The sequence below is a fragment of the Leptopilina boulardi genome, unplaced genomic scaffold (genome assembly GCF_019393585.1).
Source record: "Leptopilina boulardi isolate dan_hultmark-lab unplaced genomic scaffold, ZJU_Lbou_2.1 LbouV2_399, whole genome shotgun sequence".
NCBI lineage: Eukaryota > Metazoa > Arthropoda > Insecta > Hymenoptera > Figitidae > Leptopilina > Leptopilina boulardi.
This window is the reverse complement of record NW_026137972.1, coordinates 1,666,870-1,691,200: the sequence shown is the minus strand read 5'-3', so window position 1 is coordinate 1,691,200 and position 24,331 is coordinate 1,666,870. Positions and strand designations below refer to the sequence as shown.

Here is a 24,331-nt window from a genome sequence, read left to right as displayed (position 1 = left end):
TTAATAAAAATGGAGTTGTGAAGCAACTATTTTTTAAATTTTAATGGTAACTTTATGACTCCAGCAGTACTTGACAACATCGGGACATTTTGTATGTGACACGAGTATTTTTGACGAAAAGTAAACAAAGCGATCTTTTTAAATAAATACCGACGAAGTTCAAAAAGTAAAGGTATAAGTGAGATTAAAATCAAAAAATGACAAAATTGACAATAATCGTCGATAAGTAGCAATTTTGTAATTCGAAAATTTTTATAAATTCATGCATATTTTAAGGCATGCATTAAAAAATTTTTGTAGGTTAGAAAATATTTTTTTTATTTTTTTTTAATTTAATGAATGTAATTTAATTTTGCTGTCAAAATATTGCGTAAATAAATTTCAAAAATAAATTCGCAAATAAATATTAAGGAAAATATAAGAATTAAAAGTAAAATAGATTTTTTATCATTGAATAATGTGTTTTAGCTCTTTTTTCTGTGGTATTTTGGCAAATGGAAATTTAATTCAAAGCTTATTTACAGCTATTATTGAAAGTAATATAATGACATTTATATTATAAATAAATAATTTTTATTTAGAATTTTTAATAAAAATAGATAATGAAATATTAAATTAAGATAGATAATAAATTTCCCTTTTCAGTAATTTTTTTTCCATCTATTATTCTAAATCTAAAATAATTATTAAATATTAAAAATTATTAATAATGTTAATTATGCTATTATTTTTCAATAGTCATCAAGTTTCATAATTTATTTATATATTTAATTACAATGATATTCAAAAATATATAAATTATTTATTTCCAGTTTGAAAATTATTTTTGCCTACCTATCCGGACTGAGTATAAAAAGTATTTATCATCATTATATTTTCGAGATTTCCTTGTAAATTTTTATTAACTTTATTGTAAAAATTAAAATTTGTTCATAACTAATAAATTTCAATTCGAATCATCATATTTTATCAAATCTTTTAAAATAAAATTCGCAAAATACTATTTTTACAACTTGTACCTAAATTTAACGAAATTTTAAAATTATTTCCTTGTTCATCGATATAAAAATAGTTTGTGATCCTTTAATGTCGGCATAGTATAAAAATGCAAATTGCAACCTAGTTCTAGTCGCGCCTTCTTCATCGTGAGGCTGCAGGTGTACGTATATATGAAACCGAGTTGAATCCAAAACTTTGATCTCAAGTGGGTCACAAATTCAGGAGAGAAAGAGAGAGAGAGAGACATAAATTTTTATCACCTATTTATCCCCAAAAATGGTCAGACTGACATGCATTTAATTGTCATACATTTCATACAAGGAAATATAATAGTTGTAAAAAAAAAAACTCCAACAATTTCTAGAAAAATTTATGTATTTTAGTGATAGTTTATTTTTTTTTACAATTGATAGAATTTCATTGCACTATTTTTTAATTCTTCTTCATTCTCTTAATTTCATCATTTTTGTTTGATATAAAAATTAATTTTTATTTTATAATTTAATTGGCAAAATTGGCATTTATCAGAACTCAATTATTTTTGCGAAGAATGTTTCAAATATTTTCAAAAAAAAAAAAAAAAAAAAATTGTGTTTTTAGGTCATTGATACCTATTTGGGGTATCGAATAAAATCATTTGAATATGTAATCGTTTCTAAAAATAAATTATAAGGAATGGAATTGCTTTTAATTTGGCCAATGGTTTAAAAATTATAATTTTTGTTCAAAAAATCGTAAAGATCTAAAAAAAAAACTGAAGTGGAAAAAATTAAACATTAATTTAAACCATAAAAATTAATTATTTCGAAAATTATTCATTTTTTTTTTTTACTTTTTCAAAAAGTGCCCGTATAAAATATCACCGACAGAATATTTTCACTAGGACTTTTGAAAATTTTATAAATATTTGCTAGCTATTTAGAAAAATTTTTAAACATAAAATACACAAAAAAAATCTGTTAATTTTTATTTTTTAAATTTACAAATTATAACTTTTTTTAATTTGACATCAAGTTTGAAGTTAGATTACATAATACGGAAAAATTATAATCCCTGACAAGATTAAAATTATACAAAAACGTTTAAAATTTCCATATAAATTAAGAGTTCAATTAATTTACTATAATTATATGTATAATAAAATACTAAATATACAATCAATTTTAGTGAAATTTGTATTTTTTTTCATTTTTGTAATGCAGTCCGTCACTAAGCTGAAGGGGAATCGTTAAGAATGTGAATGATGAGAAAAAGAGAAATTTCAGAAATTGATAAAATTATATTCACTTTCGTCGCGGATGTGTTCTTAATAATGAATTATTTAAATTTTGATTTTAATTTTACTTTTACATTAGATTTTATTAGAAAAAAAAATGTAATTTTTATTTTAGTAAATTCAGATGATTTATTATTTCAGAACCTATATTTTTTTTAGGTATTTACATTTGTAAGTTATCTCATTGAATGTACTACTTAATCCATGAATCAATCCACCAACCAATCCATCAATCAAATCACCAATCAATCAGACAAAACAATCACTAAATCTATCCGATAATCTATCCGATAAAAATAATTATTAATTAATAAATCAACATATTGATTAGTTTACAAATCAATCCATGAATCAATCAATTAATCAATCAACCAGTCAGACAAAGCAATTAGCCAATCAATCCGCTAATGTTAAAAATCAATAATTAATCAATAAATCAATATATCGATTAGTTTACTAATTAATCCCTGAATCCATCAATCAATCCACCAATCAATCAATCAATCAGACAAGCAATCAGCCAAACAATTCGTTAATGTAAAAAACAATTATTAATCAAAAAATCAATATATCGTGTACTAATAAATTCAGGAATCAATCCGTTAATTAAATCACCAATCAATGAATCCACCAATCAGTCAATCAGACAATCAATCCGCTAATGTAAAAAAAATTAATTATAAATCAATATATAGAATAGTATACTAATCACTCCATCAGTCAGTCTATAAATCAAATCACCAACCAATCCATAACACAATGAACTAATCAATCCATCAATCAATCTGTCAATCAATGCACCAATCATTATATAAATTAATACATCAATCAATCGATCGAACTATCAATCAATACCAATCAGTTTATCAATAAATTTATCAATCACTTAATCTGTTAATAAATCCACCAAGCAATCAGCTAATATAAAAAATAATTATTGATCAATATATTGATTAGTGTACTAATCAATCCGTCAGTCAATCCTTTAATTAAATCACCAACTAATCCGTAAAACAATGAACCAATCAATCTATATCAATAAACCAATCATATATCATTAATTAATGCATCAATTTATTATATAAATCAATGCATAAATCAATCCATCTATCTTTTAATCAAAGCATCAATCAATCAATCTAATCAATCCGCTAATGTAAAACAGAATTATTAATCAGTAAATCAATATATCAATTACTGTATGAATCAGTCCGTCAATCTACAAATCAATGAATCAATCAATCAAATCACCAACCAATCAATAAAACAATGCACCAATCAATCTATCAATCAATAAATCAATCACTTCATTAATCGAATCAATCTACAAATCAATCATCAATTAATTCACTAACCAATCCATAAAATAATGTACCAATCAATCTACAAATCAATAAACCAATCAGTTTCCCATGCAGAAATTGCCTGACTTTGCCCTATTTAAAGTAAGGCATTGGTAAGGGCCTTATCAGTTTTCCCTGTTTGAATAAAATGTGAACAAATTAAATTTTGAAAGTTTCTCCTTCATAAAGTGTTATTAACAATAAAATAAAATCGTTTTACAATAATTTTAGATATTTTTTTATTTTAGTGTTTTGACCAGAATTCCCGATCAAAATCCCAACTAGGGTATTCCATATATGGCCCTGTCAAGGGCCTTTTTAGTTTTCCTGGTTTAAAAAAAATTCAAACTAATTAAGTATTTAAAGTTAACATTTCGCAAAAATGTTATTGTAAATTAGTTAAATGATTTCGATTTTAAATAATAATTTATTTCATATTACTAAATTTTCTTATGGGTTCCTGTTAAATTTCCTAATTATGGAACTCTCCATAGTTACCACGGTATTGACACATTTTTCAGAACGATGGCGCAAAAAAAAATTTTTATGTAAAGTTTCAGAAGTATTAATTAAAAGAAGATAATAACTATTAAAAGTAGCAAATTACATTGGATAAAATAATAATTTATAATTTTTTTACTTTACATTGGACAGTAAAATTAACTGAATAGTGACAAGAATGTTCTCAAATATCATGCAAGCCATCCTAGCGTGCGTGCGTGGTTAGTTGGTTAAGTTGTCGGGTTGCGAATCTTAATAGGGTCGTGCGTTCAATCCCCAGCGTTTCGGGATTTTTCTCTGTTAGGTGTTTATAAATTTAAATATTTTAGGCATGTACAAACGAAACTAGTAGGGGAGAGGATGAAAAAATGGATCTCAATACATAGAAAAAAAAGGTGGGTAAAAAGTTGTAAAGATAGAGGATAAAAGTCGTTAGGATACAGGGTAAAGGATAAATTTGTGATGGATAAAAATGTTACTAAAATATTACTAGAAAAATGGATGTCATATTTGAGTAAACTGTCTAATTTTAATAAAAATATTAGTAATTTTACACTTATTAAATCCACAAATTTTTTATAAATAAGTAATTGCATGTGGAAATATTTTGCCTATAATTATTGTCTATTAATAAAAATATCTTTGACTAATACAACTGACAGCTGACGACAGTGCGTAAATAATCAGAACTGGGAAATTACAACTCAACGTCTGTATTGTTGCACGAAGGCAGAGTTGGGTAGTAACTGAATTTTTTGTGCATATTAGGCTGTGTCAGTTCATCGAGATATTTCGAGTTCAAGATATGACGTCAGAGGCCTGGTGGGACAACAAACAGACGACACAATGTTAATCTTACGGGGAAGAAAATTTGTTTCCACTTTCATAAATTTTATTCATACTTTAAACACGGAAAACGCTTGTTGACTTATAATAAAATTAAAATGTGTGTTGATAATTAATTTTGTTATATCGTCGGTTAGATGCAGAAACGTGCCACTTCAGAGTAGTCTTGAAAAACGAGTCATTTCAAAAAACATTTGAGAAACCTGCCATTGCAGCTGAGATTTGGAAAACATGCCAATTCAGAATTGACGTTCGTTTTTTTTTCTTTAGGTTGGCAGTATTGAATGGTTATAAATTTTTACAAAAGATTTTTTCATTACTATTTTTAATAATTATTTTATTTATTTTAATTGTATTATAATTAATTAACTTTTTTCTATTATAATTATTCTTTATTAATTTTATTAGTTATTACATAATTAAAATTTACGTAATACTTACAATTCATTTCATTCAATTTGCTTTACGAGTAACTATAAAATTATTCTTGAGATAAATTTCTTTGTATATTTTTGTGATTTTAGAAATTGTTAATCAAATAATGAATAATTAACAAATTTATTTAATAAATTTATTAAAATACTCTTTTTTCAAACAATAATAACAAACATGTAAAATACAACATGAAAAGTCATTTTCGTACATACAAGTTTATAACCTTTCAGTAGTGTCAACCTAAAGAAAAAAAAACGAACATCAATTCTGAATTGGCATGTTTTCCAAATCTCAGCTGGAATGGCAGGTTTCTCAAATGTTTTATAAAATGACTCGTTTTTCAAGACTGCTCTGAAGTGGCACGTTTCTGCATCCAACCGACGATATATTTGATTCAATTGCATTTATAGATTCTCTGAATTCGTGATAAAATATAAATTTTGAGGTTAGGGGTGTTTGTTTATACTAACTTGAAATCTTTTACTGCTGCGGTAATTCCCACTTAAAATATATATTTTATATCTTTTTTAATAACATGCATACTGGATATTGTTTAATAATGTTAAAATGTAAAATGTGATTAGTAAACAAACTTTTCTAACCTCAATATTTATATTTTATCACGAATTCAGAGAATCTATCAATGCAAATGAATCAAATATATAACAAAATTAATTATCAACACACATTTTAATTTTATTATATGTCAACAAGCGTTTTCCGTGTTTAAAGTATGAATAAAATTGATGAAAGTGGAAACAAATTTTCTTCCTTGTAAGAATAACATTGTGTCGTCTGTTTGTTGTCCCTCCAGGCCTCTGACGTCATATCTTGAACTCGAAATATATCTCGATGAACTGACACAGCCTAATATGCACAAAAAATTCAGTTACTACCCAACTCTGCTTTCGTGCAACAATACAGACGTTGAGTTGTAATTTCCCAGTTCTGATTATTTATGCACTGTCGTCAGCTGTCAGTTGTATTAGTCAAAGATATTTTTATTAATGGACAATAATTATAGGCAAAATATTTCTACATGCAATTACTTATTTATATAAAATTTGTGGATTTAATAAGTGTAAAATTACTAATATTTTTATTAAAATTAGACAGTTTACTCAAATATGACATCCATTTTTCTAGTAATATTTTAGTAACATTTTTATCCATCACAAATTTATCCTTTACCCTGTATCCTAACGAATTTTATCCTCTATCTTTACAACTTTTTACCCACCTTTTTTTCTGTGTACTAATACTTATAATAATAAATTTACTACTTTGAATAGTTTTTTTTATTAAATTTTACAGTTAATCTTACAATTTTTACATAGTTGTTTCAACTTTTGTTTGTTATAGGCGCCCCCTGGAACTAGGAGAAATGTAGTCAATGACAATTAAATGCATCAATTAAATGTAGTCAAATTTACCATGAATTTTTTTTGAGTTTATATAATATAAAAAAATAGGGTATGCGTATGGAAAACTGGTAAGGCCCTGACTAGTTTTCTTTACCTAGGGCATTGGTGAGAAAAATCATTACAATCTTGTGAGGCTTTGATCAGTTTTCCTGACAAGGCCCTTATTAGAGATCGGGAGAACTAGTAAGAACCTCATCACGATTTCTGCATGGGTCATTGATCAATGTATTATTCAATACCAGCGCACAGTGGGAAAAAAATGACCCTCTGTGGACAAAAATCTACCAACAACACAAATCTTAACCGATTTTAATATTTTTTTTTTAAAATACTCGGAGAGGTTTTTCCTGTAACGCACAACTGCGATAAATTTGATTTATTTCAAACTAACCTTAAAAATGATACCTATATATAAAATTACGTTATTAGGATGGTTTAAAAAATAAAAAAATGATTAATTTTGATATAGCAGAGAGTATTGTGAACCCTTTTTGATCACTGAATGCGAATTTGACATTAAAATTGCAAAATTTTAAAATTCAAAATGGCGGGTGCAATATGGCAGGCAATGTTTTATAAAAGTCACCAAATTCACTCGAAAGTTGTTATTCAGGGGTTTTTAAGGTCGCTGGTTACGAATCTGAAGTCTGATTTCAAAAATTCAAAATTGCGGATCCAATATGGCGGATTAAAAAATTAAAAACTCATTGAATTTGCATGAAAGTTGTTACTTGGAGGTTTTTAGGGTCGTTGATTACGAATCTGAAGTCAAATTTCAAAAATTCAAAATGGCGGATCCAATATGGCGATCAAATTTTTAAAAAGTTATTAATTTTTTATTTTATATCCGCTATTTTGAATTTTGACAATTTAACATCAGATTCGTCATCAGCGACCCCGAAAACCCTCGAGTAACAAGTTTTAAGCAAATCTAGTGAATTTCAAATTTTTTTTGGTCGCCATATTGGATCCACCATTTTGAATTTTGGAAATGTGACATCGGATTCGTAATCAGCGACCCAAAAAACCCCCGTGTAACAACTTTCAAGCAAATCCAATTAGTTTTTGATTTTCTTATCCGCCATATTGGATCCGCCATTTTGAATTTTTGAAATTTGACTTCAGATTCGTAACCAGCGACCTTAAAAACCCCTGTGTAACAACTTTCGAGTGAATTTGGTGACTTTTATAAAACATTGCCTGCCATATTGCATCCGCCATTTTGAATTTTAAAATTTTGCATTTTTAATGTCAAATTCGCATTCAGTGATCAAAAAGGGTTCACAATACTCTCTGCTGTATCAAAATTAATCATTTTTCCATTTTTTAAACCATCCTAATAACGTAATTTCATATATAGGTATCATTTTTAAGGTTAGTTTGAAATAAATCAAATTTATCGCAGTTGTGCGTTACAGGAAAAACGTCTCCGAGTATTTAGAAAAAATAAATATTAAAATCGGTTAAGATTTGTGTTGTCGGTAGATTTTTGTCCACAGAGGGTCATTTTTTTCCCACTGTGCAGCGGCGCAAAAAAAATATATTAACAAAGTACTTCCGATAAAAAAAATCGTATACATTTTTTTGTATAAGAACATAGCTTTGAAAGTGAACAAGAAAAAAAAATATTTAGATTTCTAGCATTAATGAATTAAAACACAAAACGAGATTAATAGGCAATTATTATTAAACTGATCATTATGAAATTGAGAATCTTAAATTCCCATCTTTGTCGAGGAGAGACGATGATGAAAAAAAAAGAAGAATATTTTTTTTCCCTACGAAACAATGCACTTCCTTATTTCTTTCATTGAATAAGAAATCAAGGCCGATAAAGCATAATTTGACCATCAACCAGTGAGAATAAGGCTCCAAGTGTGTGCGTTGAAAGGCCCAAAATCTTTGACTTTGCAATAAGAAAAAGTATATATAGAGACGGAGAGAGAAAAGAAAAGTGGGCCTGAAATACACCAATGGATCAGGGACTGTCGACACTGCGGTATCCAAGAAAGAGAAAGAAAGATTGGGGGAAGATTCATCGTACATTCTGATTGGCCATGAACTTCATGGGGCCCATACGCATATATCTGCCTGACGCGAGCGCATCAAGTTTACTATCTTCAACTCTTTCCTCAGGCCGGAAGAACAAATCGAAATAAGAGCCAGGTGAAATTGAAAAAAGAAAAAAAAAACGTGCGGTCTCGCGCTGTGATTCTGAAAGGGAAATAAGTTGTTCTGGCCTGCAAAGAGAGTTGAATAAAAAGTCATTTTTTAATTATTTAATTTTTTATTATCCAAAATTAGTAATTAAATTAAATTATAAAAAAAATTATACGAAAAATTTTGTTCAAAATAAAAAAATAATTTTTTTAAATTAAATTTTTAAATTTTTACATCATGAAGTTAAGATTGTGTGCATTATTGGGAATTTGTTTTTTATTTAATTCTGTTGTGGCGAATTTGGCTGATGAGGAAACGGGAATTTTGGAGTGTATTTTAAAGGCAAATAGCGCAGCATGTGCAAGAAAAAAAATAGCAAAGGAAATTGATCAAATTGAATTTGATATTTCTGGAAAAAAAAGTGATGTACCAATGAGTGTTGTACTTGAGGAGACGGGAAATTTTGTCGCCGAAACACTTAATAATTTATTTGGAACTGATAATACTAATTCTGAGAATGAGCAAAATGATGAAACTGAAAGTCGAGGAATTGGTACGTTAATAAATTTAATTAATTTATTAAATTTTATGAAAGATATTAATTAATATCCATATTAATTAATTACCATTAACATTAATTAATATTTCCCTAAACGATAAAGAAAATATATATATTATATCCCTTACAATTTATTATTAATAAAGTATAACTAATTAATTTTGTATTACTAAATGATTAATAAAATTAATTATTTATTATTGAATTTTATTATTGAATTAATGTAATTATTGAATTGCCTATTAATTTATTATTATTTTTATTAAATTGTTATTAATCAATTAAATTTCAAATTTTATGATTAAATTATTTATTGTAATTAATTTTTAACCAACAAATTGTTACTGAACGTATAATTATTATTATTAAATTGATATTAATTAATGACTTTAAAATAAATATTAAATTATTTATTGTTATCAATTTGTTATTATCAAATTGTAATTAATTAATTAATTTCAAATTATTATTAAATTATTTATTGTAATTAATTTTTAATCAACAACTTGTTATTGAAAGAATGATTAATTAATTTTTATTATTAAATTGTTATTAATTAATTATTATTAAATATTTATTTTAACAAATTGTTATTAAACTGTTATTAATTAATTATTTGTATTAAATTGTTATTCATTAATTTATTATCATTGAATTTTTATTAATTAATTATTAATAAATAATGATAAACATCACTATTTAATACACAAACATTTTCAAATAAAAAAAAAATCAACTATGGGAAATAAATAAATAATTTTTCACATTCTGATAAAGAGGAATATATAGATATATATAATTTTAAAAGACGATTTTTAGTAAACTTAAAAGTTGGATAAAAATGAAGCTGAAAAAACTTTCTTTTCAATGCCGTTAGTCGATCAATTAACTGGGCCGCTGAACAAATAAAATTGGCCCTACTGCATGGTATGCGTCCAATTATAAGACAACACCAATAGCCATTGCATTAAATTTCATTCGATTCAATGTGAAGTGTTAAAAAAAATTTTTTCTTTTTATAAATTTATTTCTAATTTAGTTGTGAATTTAATTTGAAACCTTTTTTTTATACTTTCACTTATTGTTAGAAAAAAAAATTTCTCTAAATTAATGTCAATTTTTTTTAATCATAAAATAAATTTCTATATTGATATAAGAACAAAAAAAAATTTATTGAATTCAAAAAAAAAAAATTTTTCCTAATTTATTTTTAATATTTTTTTTTTTTTTTTTAAGTCTGTGTTATATATTGGTCTTTTTATTAAAAAAATTTCTCGTGTTTTTAAGTTACGAATCTGAAGTCAGTTTTTAAAAATTCAAAATGGCGGATGCAATAAGGCCACTAAATTTTTTAAAAATGTCTCAAATCTCTCAAAATTCGCTACTCGGAGGTTTTTTGGGGTCACTGATTACGAATCCGAGGTCGGTTTTTAAAAATCCAAAATGGTGGATCCAATATGGCCACCGAATTTTTTATAATTTACCAAAATCACTTGAAACTTGCTATTCAGGGGTTTTTAGGGAGAAATTTTCAAAAAATTTATCGGATTCACTTAAAACTCGTTACTCAGGGGTTTTTTGAAGTTACTGATTACGAATTTGAGGTCAGTTTTAAAAAATTCAAAATGGCAGATCCAATATGGCCACCGAATTTTTTATAATTTACCAAAATCGCTTGAAACTTGCTATTCAGGGGTTTTTAGGGCCTCTGATATCGAATTTGAGGTTAGTTTACAAAAATTCAAAATGACGGACAAATTTTCAAAAAATTTATCGGATTCACTTGAAACTCGTTACTCAGGGGTTTTTTGAGGTTACTGATTACGAATTTGAGGTCAGTTTTAAAAAATTCAAAATGGCAGATCCAATATGGCAACCGAATTATTTAAAATTCACTAAAATCGCTTGAAACTTGATACTTGGGGGTTTTTGGGGTCGCTAATTACGAATCCAAGGTCAGTTTTTAAAAATCCAATATGGCGGATCCAATATGACAACCGAATTTTTTTAAATTCACTAAAATCGCTTGAAACTTTCTACTCGGGGGTTTTTGGGAACGATGATTACGAATCTGAGGTCAGTTTTTTAAAAATACAAAATGCTGGTTGCTATATGGTGCACTTTTTTTTTCATTTCTAGCAAATTTTTTTTTTTTTTTTGTTAAAATGAATATAATTTTTTTTCATTTGTCAGAATTTAAATTTTCTTTCAGGATTTTAAAGAAGAAAATTTAAAAACTAACGAAATATTGAGTTCCAATTTTTTACAGGACCAATAAACTTTTTTTGACACAAGACAAAAAAGTTAAGTTTTTAATTAATTTTAATTTTTAATTTAATGATTCAAAAAATTTTTCTGTAATAATTATTATAAAACTATATTTCTGAATTTAAAAAAAACTACGAACTATTAGACTTCAACGTTAATTATAGGCTTGAAAAACCTTTTTTTCAAATTAGAATATTTGCCATAAATTATTTTAAACTTCAGCGTTATAATTATAGACTTGATAAACTTTTTTTTTTCAAATTAAAATATTTGCCACTGAAATAAATGTTATATTCATATATTATACCTGTAAATAAAATTTTATCATGTTTATTAATTTTACGATTTTATCATTATCATATAAATTAAAAAGAAATTAATTTAATCTTTATTTACAATATAATTATATGACAGCAAATTTTTATTTCTTGATAAATTATATTATTATTTAAATTACATAATTATAAATAACATTGTAAACAAATACATTGTTTCTATAAAAAATAATTAATTTTCTCAATAATTATAATTTTATCGATAAATAAAAATTATATATATATATATTGAAAATAAATTATTATTTGTTTATTTAAATAATCAACTACCGTTTCATAAAGTGTTATGGTAGTAAATATATATTTTTTCAAAAATAATTTTATAAATAATGTCTTTAGCTATAAAATTTCACAACATAATGAATTTCTGTTCGTGCTTATAATATCTCGATAAATAAATCATTTTCTGAAATTAATCAATTCCTGTGTATATGTGTATTTCTTTGAGTGGAACCATATAAAATTTGGAAAGTAACCAAATTTTTTTTTTTTTTTAATAATAATGGAATGCAGTCACGTAAAAGTATGTAAAGTAGGTGAAGATTCTTGAGTGAAATTTTATTTGGTATTGCTATCGAATAATATATACGTGGGTATCGTATATTTAAATTGTGTTTTCATGTCACATGCGGTTTAATGTATTTGAATAGGTCACTATATACAAATTCGCATAACGGTTATAACAACTTTTGTTCATTCAATCAATTTTTTTTTTATATCTCAAGAAATAAAATATAGTTTGTATTTTCAAAATTGATAAGAAAAAATATTTTTTAGAATCAAGATTACTTCAATATTTATATATAATGTTAAGTAAATTATACGGGTTTAATTTTTATTTTCTATTGTGCGAGATAAATTTTTCTGCACGAAAAAGGGGGACTTAATAAAAACAAAATTTTTAGGTTATGTTTAGTTTTTTTTTTTTTTTTTTTTTTTTTTTTTAAATTTTCAGTCTTATATTTAAATTTAGAATTAATGTTTAATGTTAAAAATTTTCATTAACCTATATATATATATATTACTGAAAAAAAGACCTCTGATACTTTTTCTAGGTCTTATATTATTGTGATTCGATTAAAGCTTCCTAGGTAACGGACGTGAGATGAATTTAGATCTCTGACTAATATTATAAAGTACAGTAAACTTTGGGGCCATTTGTAGAATGTATTATATTTTGAGACTTTATTTATAGATTTGCATTTTTATTTTCTTTTATAATTTTTTTACTACGTGATTTTTTGATCTTATATTTATGTTCCGAAACAACGATACATTTTATAATAATTTAAATTGAAATAATAATAATAATAATAAAAATAATAATAATAATAATAATAATAATTTTAAATGTAAGTAAATTAAAATTTTCTATTTGTTTTTGGGACAAAAAAAATTGTTGATATGGGATTGTTATTAAAACTATTCGGATTGTTCGGTGAACAAACAGCATTGTTTGATGAACAAAGAAAATTGTTATGGAACAGTTGAAATAACAAAACTAAATTGTTAAATCGGCAATACAATTTGTTGTATTAACAAAGCTTTGATCCGTCTAATACAATTTGTTCAGTTTCTTCGCCTTCTAAAATAATCGATAGCAGATTTCCGTAGGTCATATCATCAGTTTCATTTGCATTAAAATCTGTGGAACATATAGCTTCTGAATCAAATTCTTTGACCTAAAACCAAAAAATTATTTTCAGTTGAAATTTGTTGTTAAATAATATTTAATGTATATTTTGTGTTTTTTAAGGTGAGGTTATGTTTAGTAGTAACCGACACGAAGTAGTATAAAGAGGCCCCACTGCTATATATTAAGCCCACGAAAAGTTGAAGCTGATTTCCCCGTTTCTCTTACAATTAACGGAGGTGTCGAACCTATCGGAAAATTTGGGAACTAGTTACCCACACTGACTAACAAATAGATGGCTACAGTGACATAACCTGCATAAAATGATTGTTTTTATATCGCTTTGTTTTCTTCTGGTTTTTGTAAATAATTTAAAGAAAAATAAGGAAATATGATTAGTTGTTCTATTAAAGGTATTGCAAAACAAATTGTGTTAAAGACAATACAAAATATAAATCTATTTACAAAACTATTTTCAATGAAATCCAAATAATAATGATAAGTTTCATTTTAAATATAAATCTTATATTAAGTATATTTTTATCACAACCATAATTAAAATAAAATTTAAACAGTTTAATAATTTATATTTACTTGCAGTTACTAATTTTACCTGGATACTGTATTTTTACACAACATTAATAATTATATCATGTTTATATTCATGGAGATTCTCCATGTTTATATCGCTCCTGTTACTTTTAGCAGACGAAATTTCGGAGGTATCAAATTTTCCCGTTAGGGTTCGACACCTCCGTTAAAACAACATATATTTGTATTGACAACAATCCGAATTGTAATATATTAACATTTCGAATTGTAATATCAACAAATCTACTGACAACAATCCAAAAATTGTTTGCACAACAATCCCATATTTTTCTCCGTGTAGTTTTGTCAGTCAACATAACCTCTAATTATTATTTTCACGTTTTCGTGATTAAGTAAACACCATATAAATACTTCAATTATTTATAAATAAAATAATGAAATAGACTTTTTAATGTAAAAAAAATATATATACGTCATTACATAGTTTCAAATTATTAGAAAAACATGAAAAAGGAATAGCGGTCTGACAGAACGTGAAAAGCGCTAAGCATAATTTTTTTAGCACCTAGCAATTTACAAATTAACTATGTCATAGATAAAAGAATTTTTTAATTTTATTTTGTTTCTGTAACGGTCCCTGTGATATTAAGATTTATTATATATATATAAATTAAAATATATTAAAAAATGCCTGATAAAATTTTTTATTATATCAATTAAGATAAAAAAAATCCGTAAAAAATATTTTAGATGAATGATTTTTATCACAATAAAAAAAATATTGTATTTACATAAACGTATTGAAATTAAATCAATCTATTCGTATTTGCACCGAAGATTATTTTATGAATGAAGATTTTAACATTGATCTTGAATCAGTAAACCATAAGACAGTTACGTCAGTAGCGGAAAAAAATAATGAGAAAATAACACCTATTTGCTGCTGTCTCGAGGAGCTAGTAGTATAGTGGTCTCTTACTTAAAGATGAAAGTACATTCAACCAATATTTACTTTCATGTTTCTTGCATAAAGAAAAGTTTCTATTAATTCCATGTTAATTTATGCAATAAATATAATCTTAATCACATTTGTGAAAATTATTGATTTATTTTTGAAAAAAATTTTTTTATTTCCATTCGACAAAATACCATAGAAAAAAGCTTAAACACAACAACACATTAGACATTATTCAATGATAAAAAATCTATTTTACTTTTGATTCTTATATTTTCGTTAATATTTATTTGCGAATTTATTTTTGAAAATTTACGTTAATATTTTGACTGCAAAATTAAATTACATTCATTAAATTAAATAGAATTAAGAAACAATTTTTTCTAACCTACAAAATTTTCTAATGCACGCATTAAGATATGCATGAATTTAGAAAATTTTTTGATTTTAATCTCACTTATTCTTTTACTTTTTGAACTTCGTCGGTATTTATTTAAAAAGATCGCTTTGTTTACTTTTCGTCAAAAATACTCGTGTCACATACAAAATGTCCCGATGTTGTCAAGTACTGCTGGAGTCATAAAGCGATCATTAAAATTTAAAAACTAGATTTGTAATTTTGTCTCTAATTTCGTTCTTGATATCGTTAACAATTGTTACATCTCAGAAGCGTACATATATAAAACTTATTAAATTATTTTTTTAAACCTGATATTTATTTACGAAGCGGAAGGCTTCGAACTAAGGGAACAAGCAGGAAACGAAAATGCTTATTGTAGATGTACCAAAAAATATATTGTATTCAAACTTTATACAAATCTCTCGTAGAAACTGGTAGGTTGTGATAAGAACTGATTTTCTCCCCAAAAATGCGTGGTAATAGTGAAATACTAATCTAATTTGGAGACGAAAAGTAATTTTATTTATACTTCAAATAATTAAATATTTTACTCAGCTATAATGAATATACAGCAACTCAATTATTAAAAAACTAATAAAATCAAAGTTAGTATATTTAATTACAAAATAAAAAATAATTAGCTTAGCTCTCAATATTCCCTAAAACAATCATGTTCCAAACAAAAATAATTGTACAAATCATATTGGACTAATATATATATATATAAATAATAATTATTCAAGAAATTCCATATTATTTTCTCCATAAAAAGATACAATGTAAGCTAGATTTTCTCATTTAATCATAATGTAAGTAAGTTACAGTCTTCTTTTGCAAAAAAAAAAAGAACAAGTTTTCGTCTAATTAAAGGATAATAAAAAAAGAAAATTAACTGCTGAAAACTAGACATAAATGGACTTCAAATTGATCATTCAAAGTGAATACTTTATACTTCTACAAACGAATTTCATGATGAGGAAGATGCGCGCGAAAGTATAAAATCGTGTTCCATTTCATGAAAGTCCATTTGGTACACTTACTCCTTATTCCATATAATAAAATTCAACAAAGTAAGGCGTCGAAAAGTGACGGGGAAGATATATACTTTACGACTCATAAGTTCTCCCGCGACCAGCTGCAGAAAACTACACATGAGAGGAAATTTTAGGTCATTGAAAGTTTATTCGATAAAGGTTAATAATTTTTTTTTCTCTCTCTTTTATTCTTAATTATTCATTAGGAATTGTTTTATATTCATATTTATATAAATTTATGATTAATAATTCACACTGTATATGCTCCAACTGTTTCCATTTACCGGGAAAGTAGTCTAAATGTTGTAATTACAGCTGTTAACCTAATCATTGAAATATAATGATGAAATATATAATTCTTAATGTAACTTAAATTTTTAATACTCATTTTATAAAATAAAAATAATATTAAAATAAATTCCAAAAACAATTTTTCGCTGCGTTCGTGAAATTTTGACGACTTTCTGACTGAAATTCAGGATTAAATTTATTAAGGAGTTACACCATTGTAGGAGGCTGAAGTTTAACGTTTTTTGCTTTTTTTTCGTGGAGTTCGGATCGTAATTTCTGTTAGTATTTGCAAAATGTAACGTTGAAATTTAATCTGATTGGGAATCAATTTCCATTCTTGGAAATTAAATTTTATTGTTGTGAATTAATTTTTGTAAATAGGAATTAATTTTTATTAATTCAAATTACTTTTTATATATGGAAATTAATTTCTATGAATGAAAATTAATTTCTATTTAAAAAAATTAATTTTTATATGTGGAGATTAATCTTTGTGAATGAAGATTAAGTTTTACATAAGAAAATTAATTTCTATGAATGAAAATTAATTTCAAAATAATTATGGAGATTAATTTCTATATGTAGAAATCAATTTTTACATATGGATATTAATTTCTATATATGAAGATTAAGTTCTATTAATAAAAATTAATTTCTATACATATGTAAATTAAATTCTATAAATGAAAATTAATTTCTATACATGGTTAGTATTTGCAAAATTTAACGTTGAAATTTAATCTGATTGGGAATCAATTTCCATTCTTGGAAATTAAATTTTATTGTTGTGAATTAATTTTTTTAAATGGAAATTAATTTCTATTAATTCAAATTACTTTTTATATATGGAAATTAATTTCTATGAATGAAAATTAATTTCTATTTAAAAAAATTAATTTTTATATGTGGAGATTAATCTTTGTGAATGAAGATTAAGTTTTACATAAGAAAATTAATTTCTATGAATGAAAATTAATTTCAAAATAATTATGGAGATTAATTTCTATATGTAGAAATCAATTTTTACATATGGATATTAATTTCTATATATGAAGATTAAGTTCTATTAATAAAAATTAATTTCTATACATATGGAAATTAAATTCTATATATGAAAATTAATTTCTATACATGGTTAGTATTTGCAAAATTTAACGTTGAAATTTAATCTGATTGGGAATCAATTTCCATTCTTGGAAATTAAATTTTATTGTTGTGAATTAATTTTTTTAAATGGAAATTAATTTCTATTAATTCAAATTACTTTTTATATATGGAAATTAATTTCTATGAATGAAAATTAATTTCTATTTAAAAAAATTAATTTTTATATGTGGAGATTAATCTTTGTGAATGAAGATTAAGTTTTACATAAGAAAATTAATTTCTATGAATGAAAATTAATTTCAAAATAATTATGGAGATTAATTTCTATATGTAGAAATCAATTTTTACATATGGATATTAATTTCTATATATGAAGATTAAGTTCTATTAATAAAAATTAATTTCTATACATATGGAAATTAAATTCTATATATGAAAATTAATTTCTATACATGGTAATTAATTTTTACATATAAAAATTAATTGTGGAGATTAATTTTTTTTTGTATTAATGATAATTACTTTCTATATATAGAAAAATATTTTTACATAAAGAAATTAATATTTATATATGAATATTAATTTTTGCATATGAAAATTAATTTCTTTACGTAGAAATTAATTATTACATATGGAAATTAATTTCTATTAATTAAAATTAATTTCTATATATGGAAATTAATTTCTATTAATTAAAATTAATTTCTACATATGGAAATTAAATTCCTATATATGAAAATTAATTTCTATACGTGGAAATTAAATTTTACATATGAAAATTAATTGTGGAGATTTATTCTTATGAATGAGCATATTTTTTATATGTAAAAATTAATTTTTTCATATGAAAATTAATTTTTTCATATGAAAATTAATTTCTATGAATATAAATTAATTTTTATATTAAAAAATGTAAAAAATTACGGCTGTTCTTCGAAGATGGTTTTTATTGGAGAAGCTCCACTGCACGCAGCACACAGGTTGCAAAAGTTAATATGAAAAAAAATAAATTTTTTTTTTCTTAATTAGAATAGCTACAGAAATACGTAGCCAATTTTGAAAATATTCATTTTTTTGTTAAATTGGCTTTTGTAATATAAACAAGTTTTAAAGTGTGTTACACATGGCAATATAAGTCAGTATAATTTTTCATTAAAAATTTTCCCTTTTGAGAAAAGTATATATGAATATGTATTATATATTCGTAATTTTATTAAGTGAATTCACATAATTCTTATATAGGTGATGAATAACTCAATAAACATAACAGGAGTTATCTCAAAGTCTATTAAATTTATTTTATGATGCAGTTATTATTTATACTACACAATAGAGAGATGAGAATATATATATTCTTTATTCACTGGCCTTTGACTTCTAAATGTGCGGCATTTAATTTTTTAGCAATGAATATTTATGAATAAAAAAAATTTCCTTTTTTAAGTAGATTAAGAGGGTGACTTTCGCTTATTCATTTTATTAATAATTGAAATTTAAAAAAAACATGTCGATCTCTATTGACTCAATTCCTTTTGCTTCCTCGTGGAGGAAGCTATGTAGTCCTTTCGTTTATAAACTTTTTAAAAATGGTGAAAACAAATTTTCCTCTATATAGAAACATGTTATATGAGATCCTGATCAATTGTCCGGATGTATGTATGTGTGTGTGTGTATGTGTGTGTGTGTGTGTGTGTGTATGTGTGTGTGTGTGTGGATCGTTTTTGTGAACACGATATCTTTAACAGGTTTTAATGGATTTGGATAAAATTTGGTAGGCTTATTTAACACATTAATCTCTCAAAAATGACGAGAGGATTTTTAAAAATACCCCCAAAAAAAAATTTTATCGTCTTTTTTCCAAAAATTTTTTTTTAATTGAAAAAATTTTTAAATCGAAAAATTTAAGGTAATATATAATATAATCGTCTTCTTTATGTCAAAATGAATCGATTGATATATATAAAGTATAGATTTGATTGAAATTTAAAGAATTAAAGAAAGTTAAAAAATCAAAAATTCTCATTTTAGCTAAAAAATGATGTGTTTATTTAAATTCATGTTTATATATAAAATAATTTTATTCCCTGCATTGAAACGAATTGGTTGGTATATATAAAGTATAGATTTGATTTAAAATTTGAGAATTAATAAAAATTGAAAAATCGAAAATTCATATTTTAGCTAAAAAATTTTGTGTTTTTTTTAAATTCAAGTTGATGAATAAAATAATTGTATTCCTTGCATTAAAACGAATCGATTCGTATATATAAAGTTTATGTTACACTCAAAATTAATTAAAATTTTCTTTATTTTTCAAAAAATTTAATTAATTTAAAACATTTTTAACTCGAAATTTTTTAAATCAATCAATTGAATTGGACAAATTCATTGCTTCCTTCACGAGGAAGCGAATTTTTTGCTTCACACAATGAGGAAGCATAATGTTTATGAAATAAACATAAAGGACCCCCTCCTTGTTTTTAATTATACAATTTTCGAATTTCTTTCTCCATATGTTATTAAGTTATATTAAAAAAATTAATTTTCTATAAAATTATCATTAATTTTGTTTATTTTCAGTTGAGGGACGCAAAAAAGGATTGAAGAAAAAGAAGAAACATTTAATGAAGCTAATTCCAATTGCACTACTTTTAAAATCAAAACTAAGCTTTCTGTTACAATTAATATCAACACATATGAGTGTTAAATTTTTCATTATCGCTGTTATTGGCCTAATTATAAATATTGCACGTTTCTGGTTGGATTTAAAAAAAAGTCATCATCCATCTAAAGTGATTTATTATGAACACGCTCAACATCAACATCATTATGATCATGAAGATGAACACGGTGGTGGATATTGGGGTAGATCTATTGACGAAGCTGGACAAGATATTGCCTACAAAGCTTATAATCCCGAGTATGCGCCTACACAATGATTTCCAACTTTACACAACAGTTTGACTGATGATCATCAAACTTCAATTGAATGGAATTTTTATCAAAAAAAGTAACTTAACAATAGCAGACAAAAAAAATTTAATTTAAAAGAAAATATCGACCGAAAAAATAATTGATAATAACGATGCCTACTTATCGGCATTTATCGACATTTTAAGTATCAAAAGAAAACGATATATTTTTTATATTGATAAAACTATTTTACGTATATTTATTTTACAGAAATAATTTATAGATACAATCTTTTTTTTCTAAATATTCTCCCCAACATTTTGTTTTATTATTTATATTTATTTATTTATTTAATTACTGTACATTACCGACTGCGGCAAAGTCGCTCCATCAATTACGGGAGAACTTTTAGAAAAATAGATTATCAAATTAAAACAATAATTATTATCTACTATATTATGATGAAAGAAAATTAAAAGAGAATTTTTTTGTGAAAATTTTTAATTGAAAAAAGTTGTAAATTTTTTTTATTAAACCGACAAAGATTGCTTATTATATGAAAACGATAAATGCATATATAGTTAAAAACAGATTTTATTATTAATTTATTATTTATATTATTTAATTAATATTATTTATATAATTTAATTAATATTATTTAATTACATTAATTAAATAATGAAATGAAATTTTTTAAATCTGTTTTTACCAAATACAATTTTTTTGAAAATTAAAAACAATACAAATTTTTTATCTTTAGTTTTACGTCACAATGAATGAATTTATTTTACTTTTGATTACATTAATCAATTAAAGAACAAATAAATTGATATATATATATATTTGTTGATTAACGTTCAAATTAAAATTTACATTTCTAAAAATTTATATATATTTTCAAATATTATCTTATACAATATTGTACAATTTTTCCTTCAAAGTATTTTTTCTCTTATATTTTTGTATTATTCAAAATATATAATTCGGTTGGAAAAATTTTTTAAGAACTTTGAAATACACAAAAATTTAATTTTCTTTTAAAATTGAAAAAAAAAGAATTCAACATTTAAACCAAAGTGTATTTTTTTTATTGCATATAAATAAATAGTAAACAAAGAAGCCATAAAATAAGAAATAATTAAGTTATAGAGAAAATAATTTGTTATTTAAGAAATAAGTATTTATTTGCCGCAAAATTGTTTTATATACGTGCCTAATTTATTTACATTATTTATTCATTTGTGCACAAAATCTGTTGATATTTTGTCTTCAATAAAATAATATGAAAAAAATGTCATTGTATTTGTAAATACCATTATTAATATCCAGTTCGTAAACGATTTATAAATTTTTTTTAATTTATGTTTTTTTTTTTAAATGTCCCGATGTTGTCAAGTACTGCTGGAGTCATAAAGCGACCATTAAAATTTAGCAAATAGTAGCTTCAAAACTCCAGGAGTTGCTCCAAAATACGAGTTAAGTTCCAACCTCCGGTTTAGGGAAATAAAAAATTATTCAACGTGCTAAAGAATATTGTTTTTAATGAATAATATGATTTACAAAAAAATAATTTATTTAATTAAATTATTTTAATTACAATTTCTTTTAATAAAAAGTATGCAAAATTTTTTTTTGTAGAATAATTAAATTAAAACAAGTTTTTTTTATATTCTTTTTTAACATCATTTATTGGTTTCAATTTTTAATGTTTTGAACTAACATTAAGTTGTACCTACAACAAAAATAATAATAATCCTTAAGTTTTCTAATTAAAAATAATAATAATAAATCAACTAATTAATAACAAAAATATAAAGTTGTTGAAATATTTTGTCGTTTATTTATTATCAGAACTTATATTGTGAACAGTAATTTAAATATAATTATAAAGTAAAATGATTGAGTCCTTTCTTATATTAATTCACACACGAGAACAAAGTAATTTAATTAAGAGTTCACACAAGGTGGCGTCTTTAATCAGGCAGACCCGTGTTGCCATCTTTAATAGGCGGGAACAACATATTTTTATAAAATAATATATTATTAATAATAATAAACTACTCACTTGTTATAAATTGCAGCACATATGTTTGTAACAAATTCCCTAACAATTTCTTCCTTCTTTATATCATCAAATTTTTTTTTCAAACAAATTTCAACATTATCTATTAGTTTTTGTGACAAAAATGAAATATTTTGGTTTACGTCACAAAAATGGTTAATTAAAAAATTCAAATCCTCCTGTAAGGAATCATTTGTTATTTTCTTTTCTATTGTTGAACTAATATTTTCTTGTAGTTTAAGTAATTTTTTTTTCTCGTTTAAAACATCATTTGCTTTATTAGAATCACATTTTAGTAAAATTGAATCAGCATCAAATCCAAATTGTCTTCTAAATATGAAAGACACTGGACTTCCACAATAAATTGTTTCTAAATTATCTGAGAAAAATATATAATGAATAAATAAAAAAAAACAAATATTAAAATTAAATTTTTTTAATTTTTGATAAAATTTAATTATTCCATTTTTTACAAATATTTAATTAATATATTAAGTTTTTGTGTTTGAATGTAGTAATGAATTAGTTTTATTGACAAACTTACAGGTGAGAAATAAAATAAAGAGAAAATACATTGTCTTTAGTTCTCGTAAAAATTTGAAAATCACTGAAAATATTTGCATTTATTGTTGCTAATATACAAAAAATTTACAATAAAAACAAGCTATTATTTCTACGAATCATTAATTTAATAGCTTTTAGAAACCAGTTTTTTTAATTTCCAATAATACATAAAAATGTTAAATTTACACAATTATATTTTTTAATCCGTATAGAAATATAAAAAAAAATTGTTTTGAATTCATCTGATTAACAGGAATTATTTTAAAACAACAAATAAATTTTTATTTAATTTTTTTAACAAAAACATAAATTTACTGTTAATTATCTGATAATAAAACTTAATTTAAGAATAGTTCATCTTCTAGCGTTATTTAACAATAAATCAACTATGATTTATTATTATAAGGTTTCTCCTTTAATGATTAAATTTATGTCCATAGGTAAAGTCAGGATGACGCAATAAAATATTTTTTTTTAATTTTCAAAACAAAATTTTTAATTAATTTAATTAATTGCTTTTTTCAATAACCTTTTTCTCCCAAATAATAATTAATTTTTTGGGAATTTCCGCGTTTGTAAAATGAGTGTTAATGGATTTTTTGTATTATGTCACCTATGCAATCGTGTTTTATTATTATCTTTAATCAAAATAATTATATCTAGAAAATTAATGA

The 24,331-nt window shown here is 24.1% G+C and overlaps 2 protein-coding genes across 3 annotated transcripts; one reads left to right on the top strand and one right to left on the bottom strand.

Moving 5' to 3' along the window:
- Positions 1-8,848: 8,848 nt before the first annotated feature.
- LOC127289114 (uncharacterized) lies at positions 8,849-21,614 on the top strand. The gene is made up of 2 exons (XM_051316891.1): positions 8,849-9,537; positions 20,699-21,614. The coding sequence occupies exons 1-2, from the start codon at positions 9,222-9,224 to the stop codon at positions 21,055-21,057; spliced, it is 675 nt and encodes a 224-aa protein (XP_051172848.1). The 5' UTR covers positions 8,849-9,221; the 3' UTR covers positions 21,058-21,614.
- Positions 13,535-23,724, bottom strand: LOC127289115 (uncharacterized). 2 transcript variants are annotated; one of them, XM_051316892.1, is made up of 3 exons: positions 23,638-23,724; positions 23,097-23,472; positions 13,535-13,828 (listed from the first exon to the last, which is right to left on the bottom strand). In XM_051316892.1, the coding sequence occupies exons 1-3, from the start codon at positions 23,714-23,716 to the stop codon at positions 13,762-13,764; spliced, it is 522 nt and encodes a 173-aa protein (XP_051172849.1). In that variant the 5' UTR covers positions 23,717-23,724; the 3' UTR covers positions 13,535-13,761. The 2 variants fall into 2 exon arrangements, with proteins under 2 accessions (XP_051172849.1, XP_051172850.1); XM_051316893.1 differs by lacking the exon at positions 13,535-13,828 and adding an exon at positions 22,280-22,763.
- Positions 23,725-24,331: the final 607 nt, after the last annotated feature.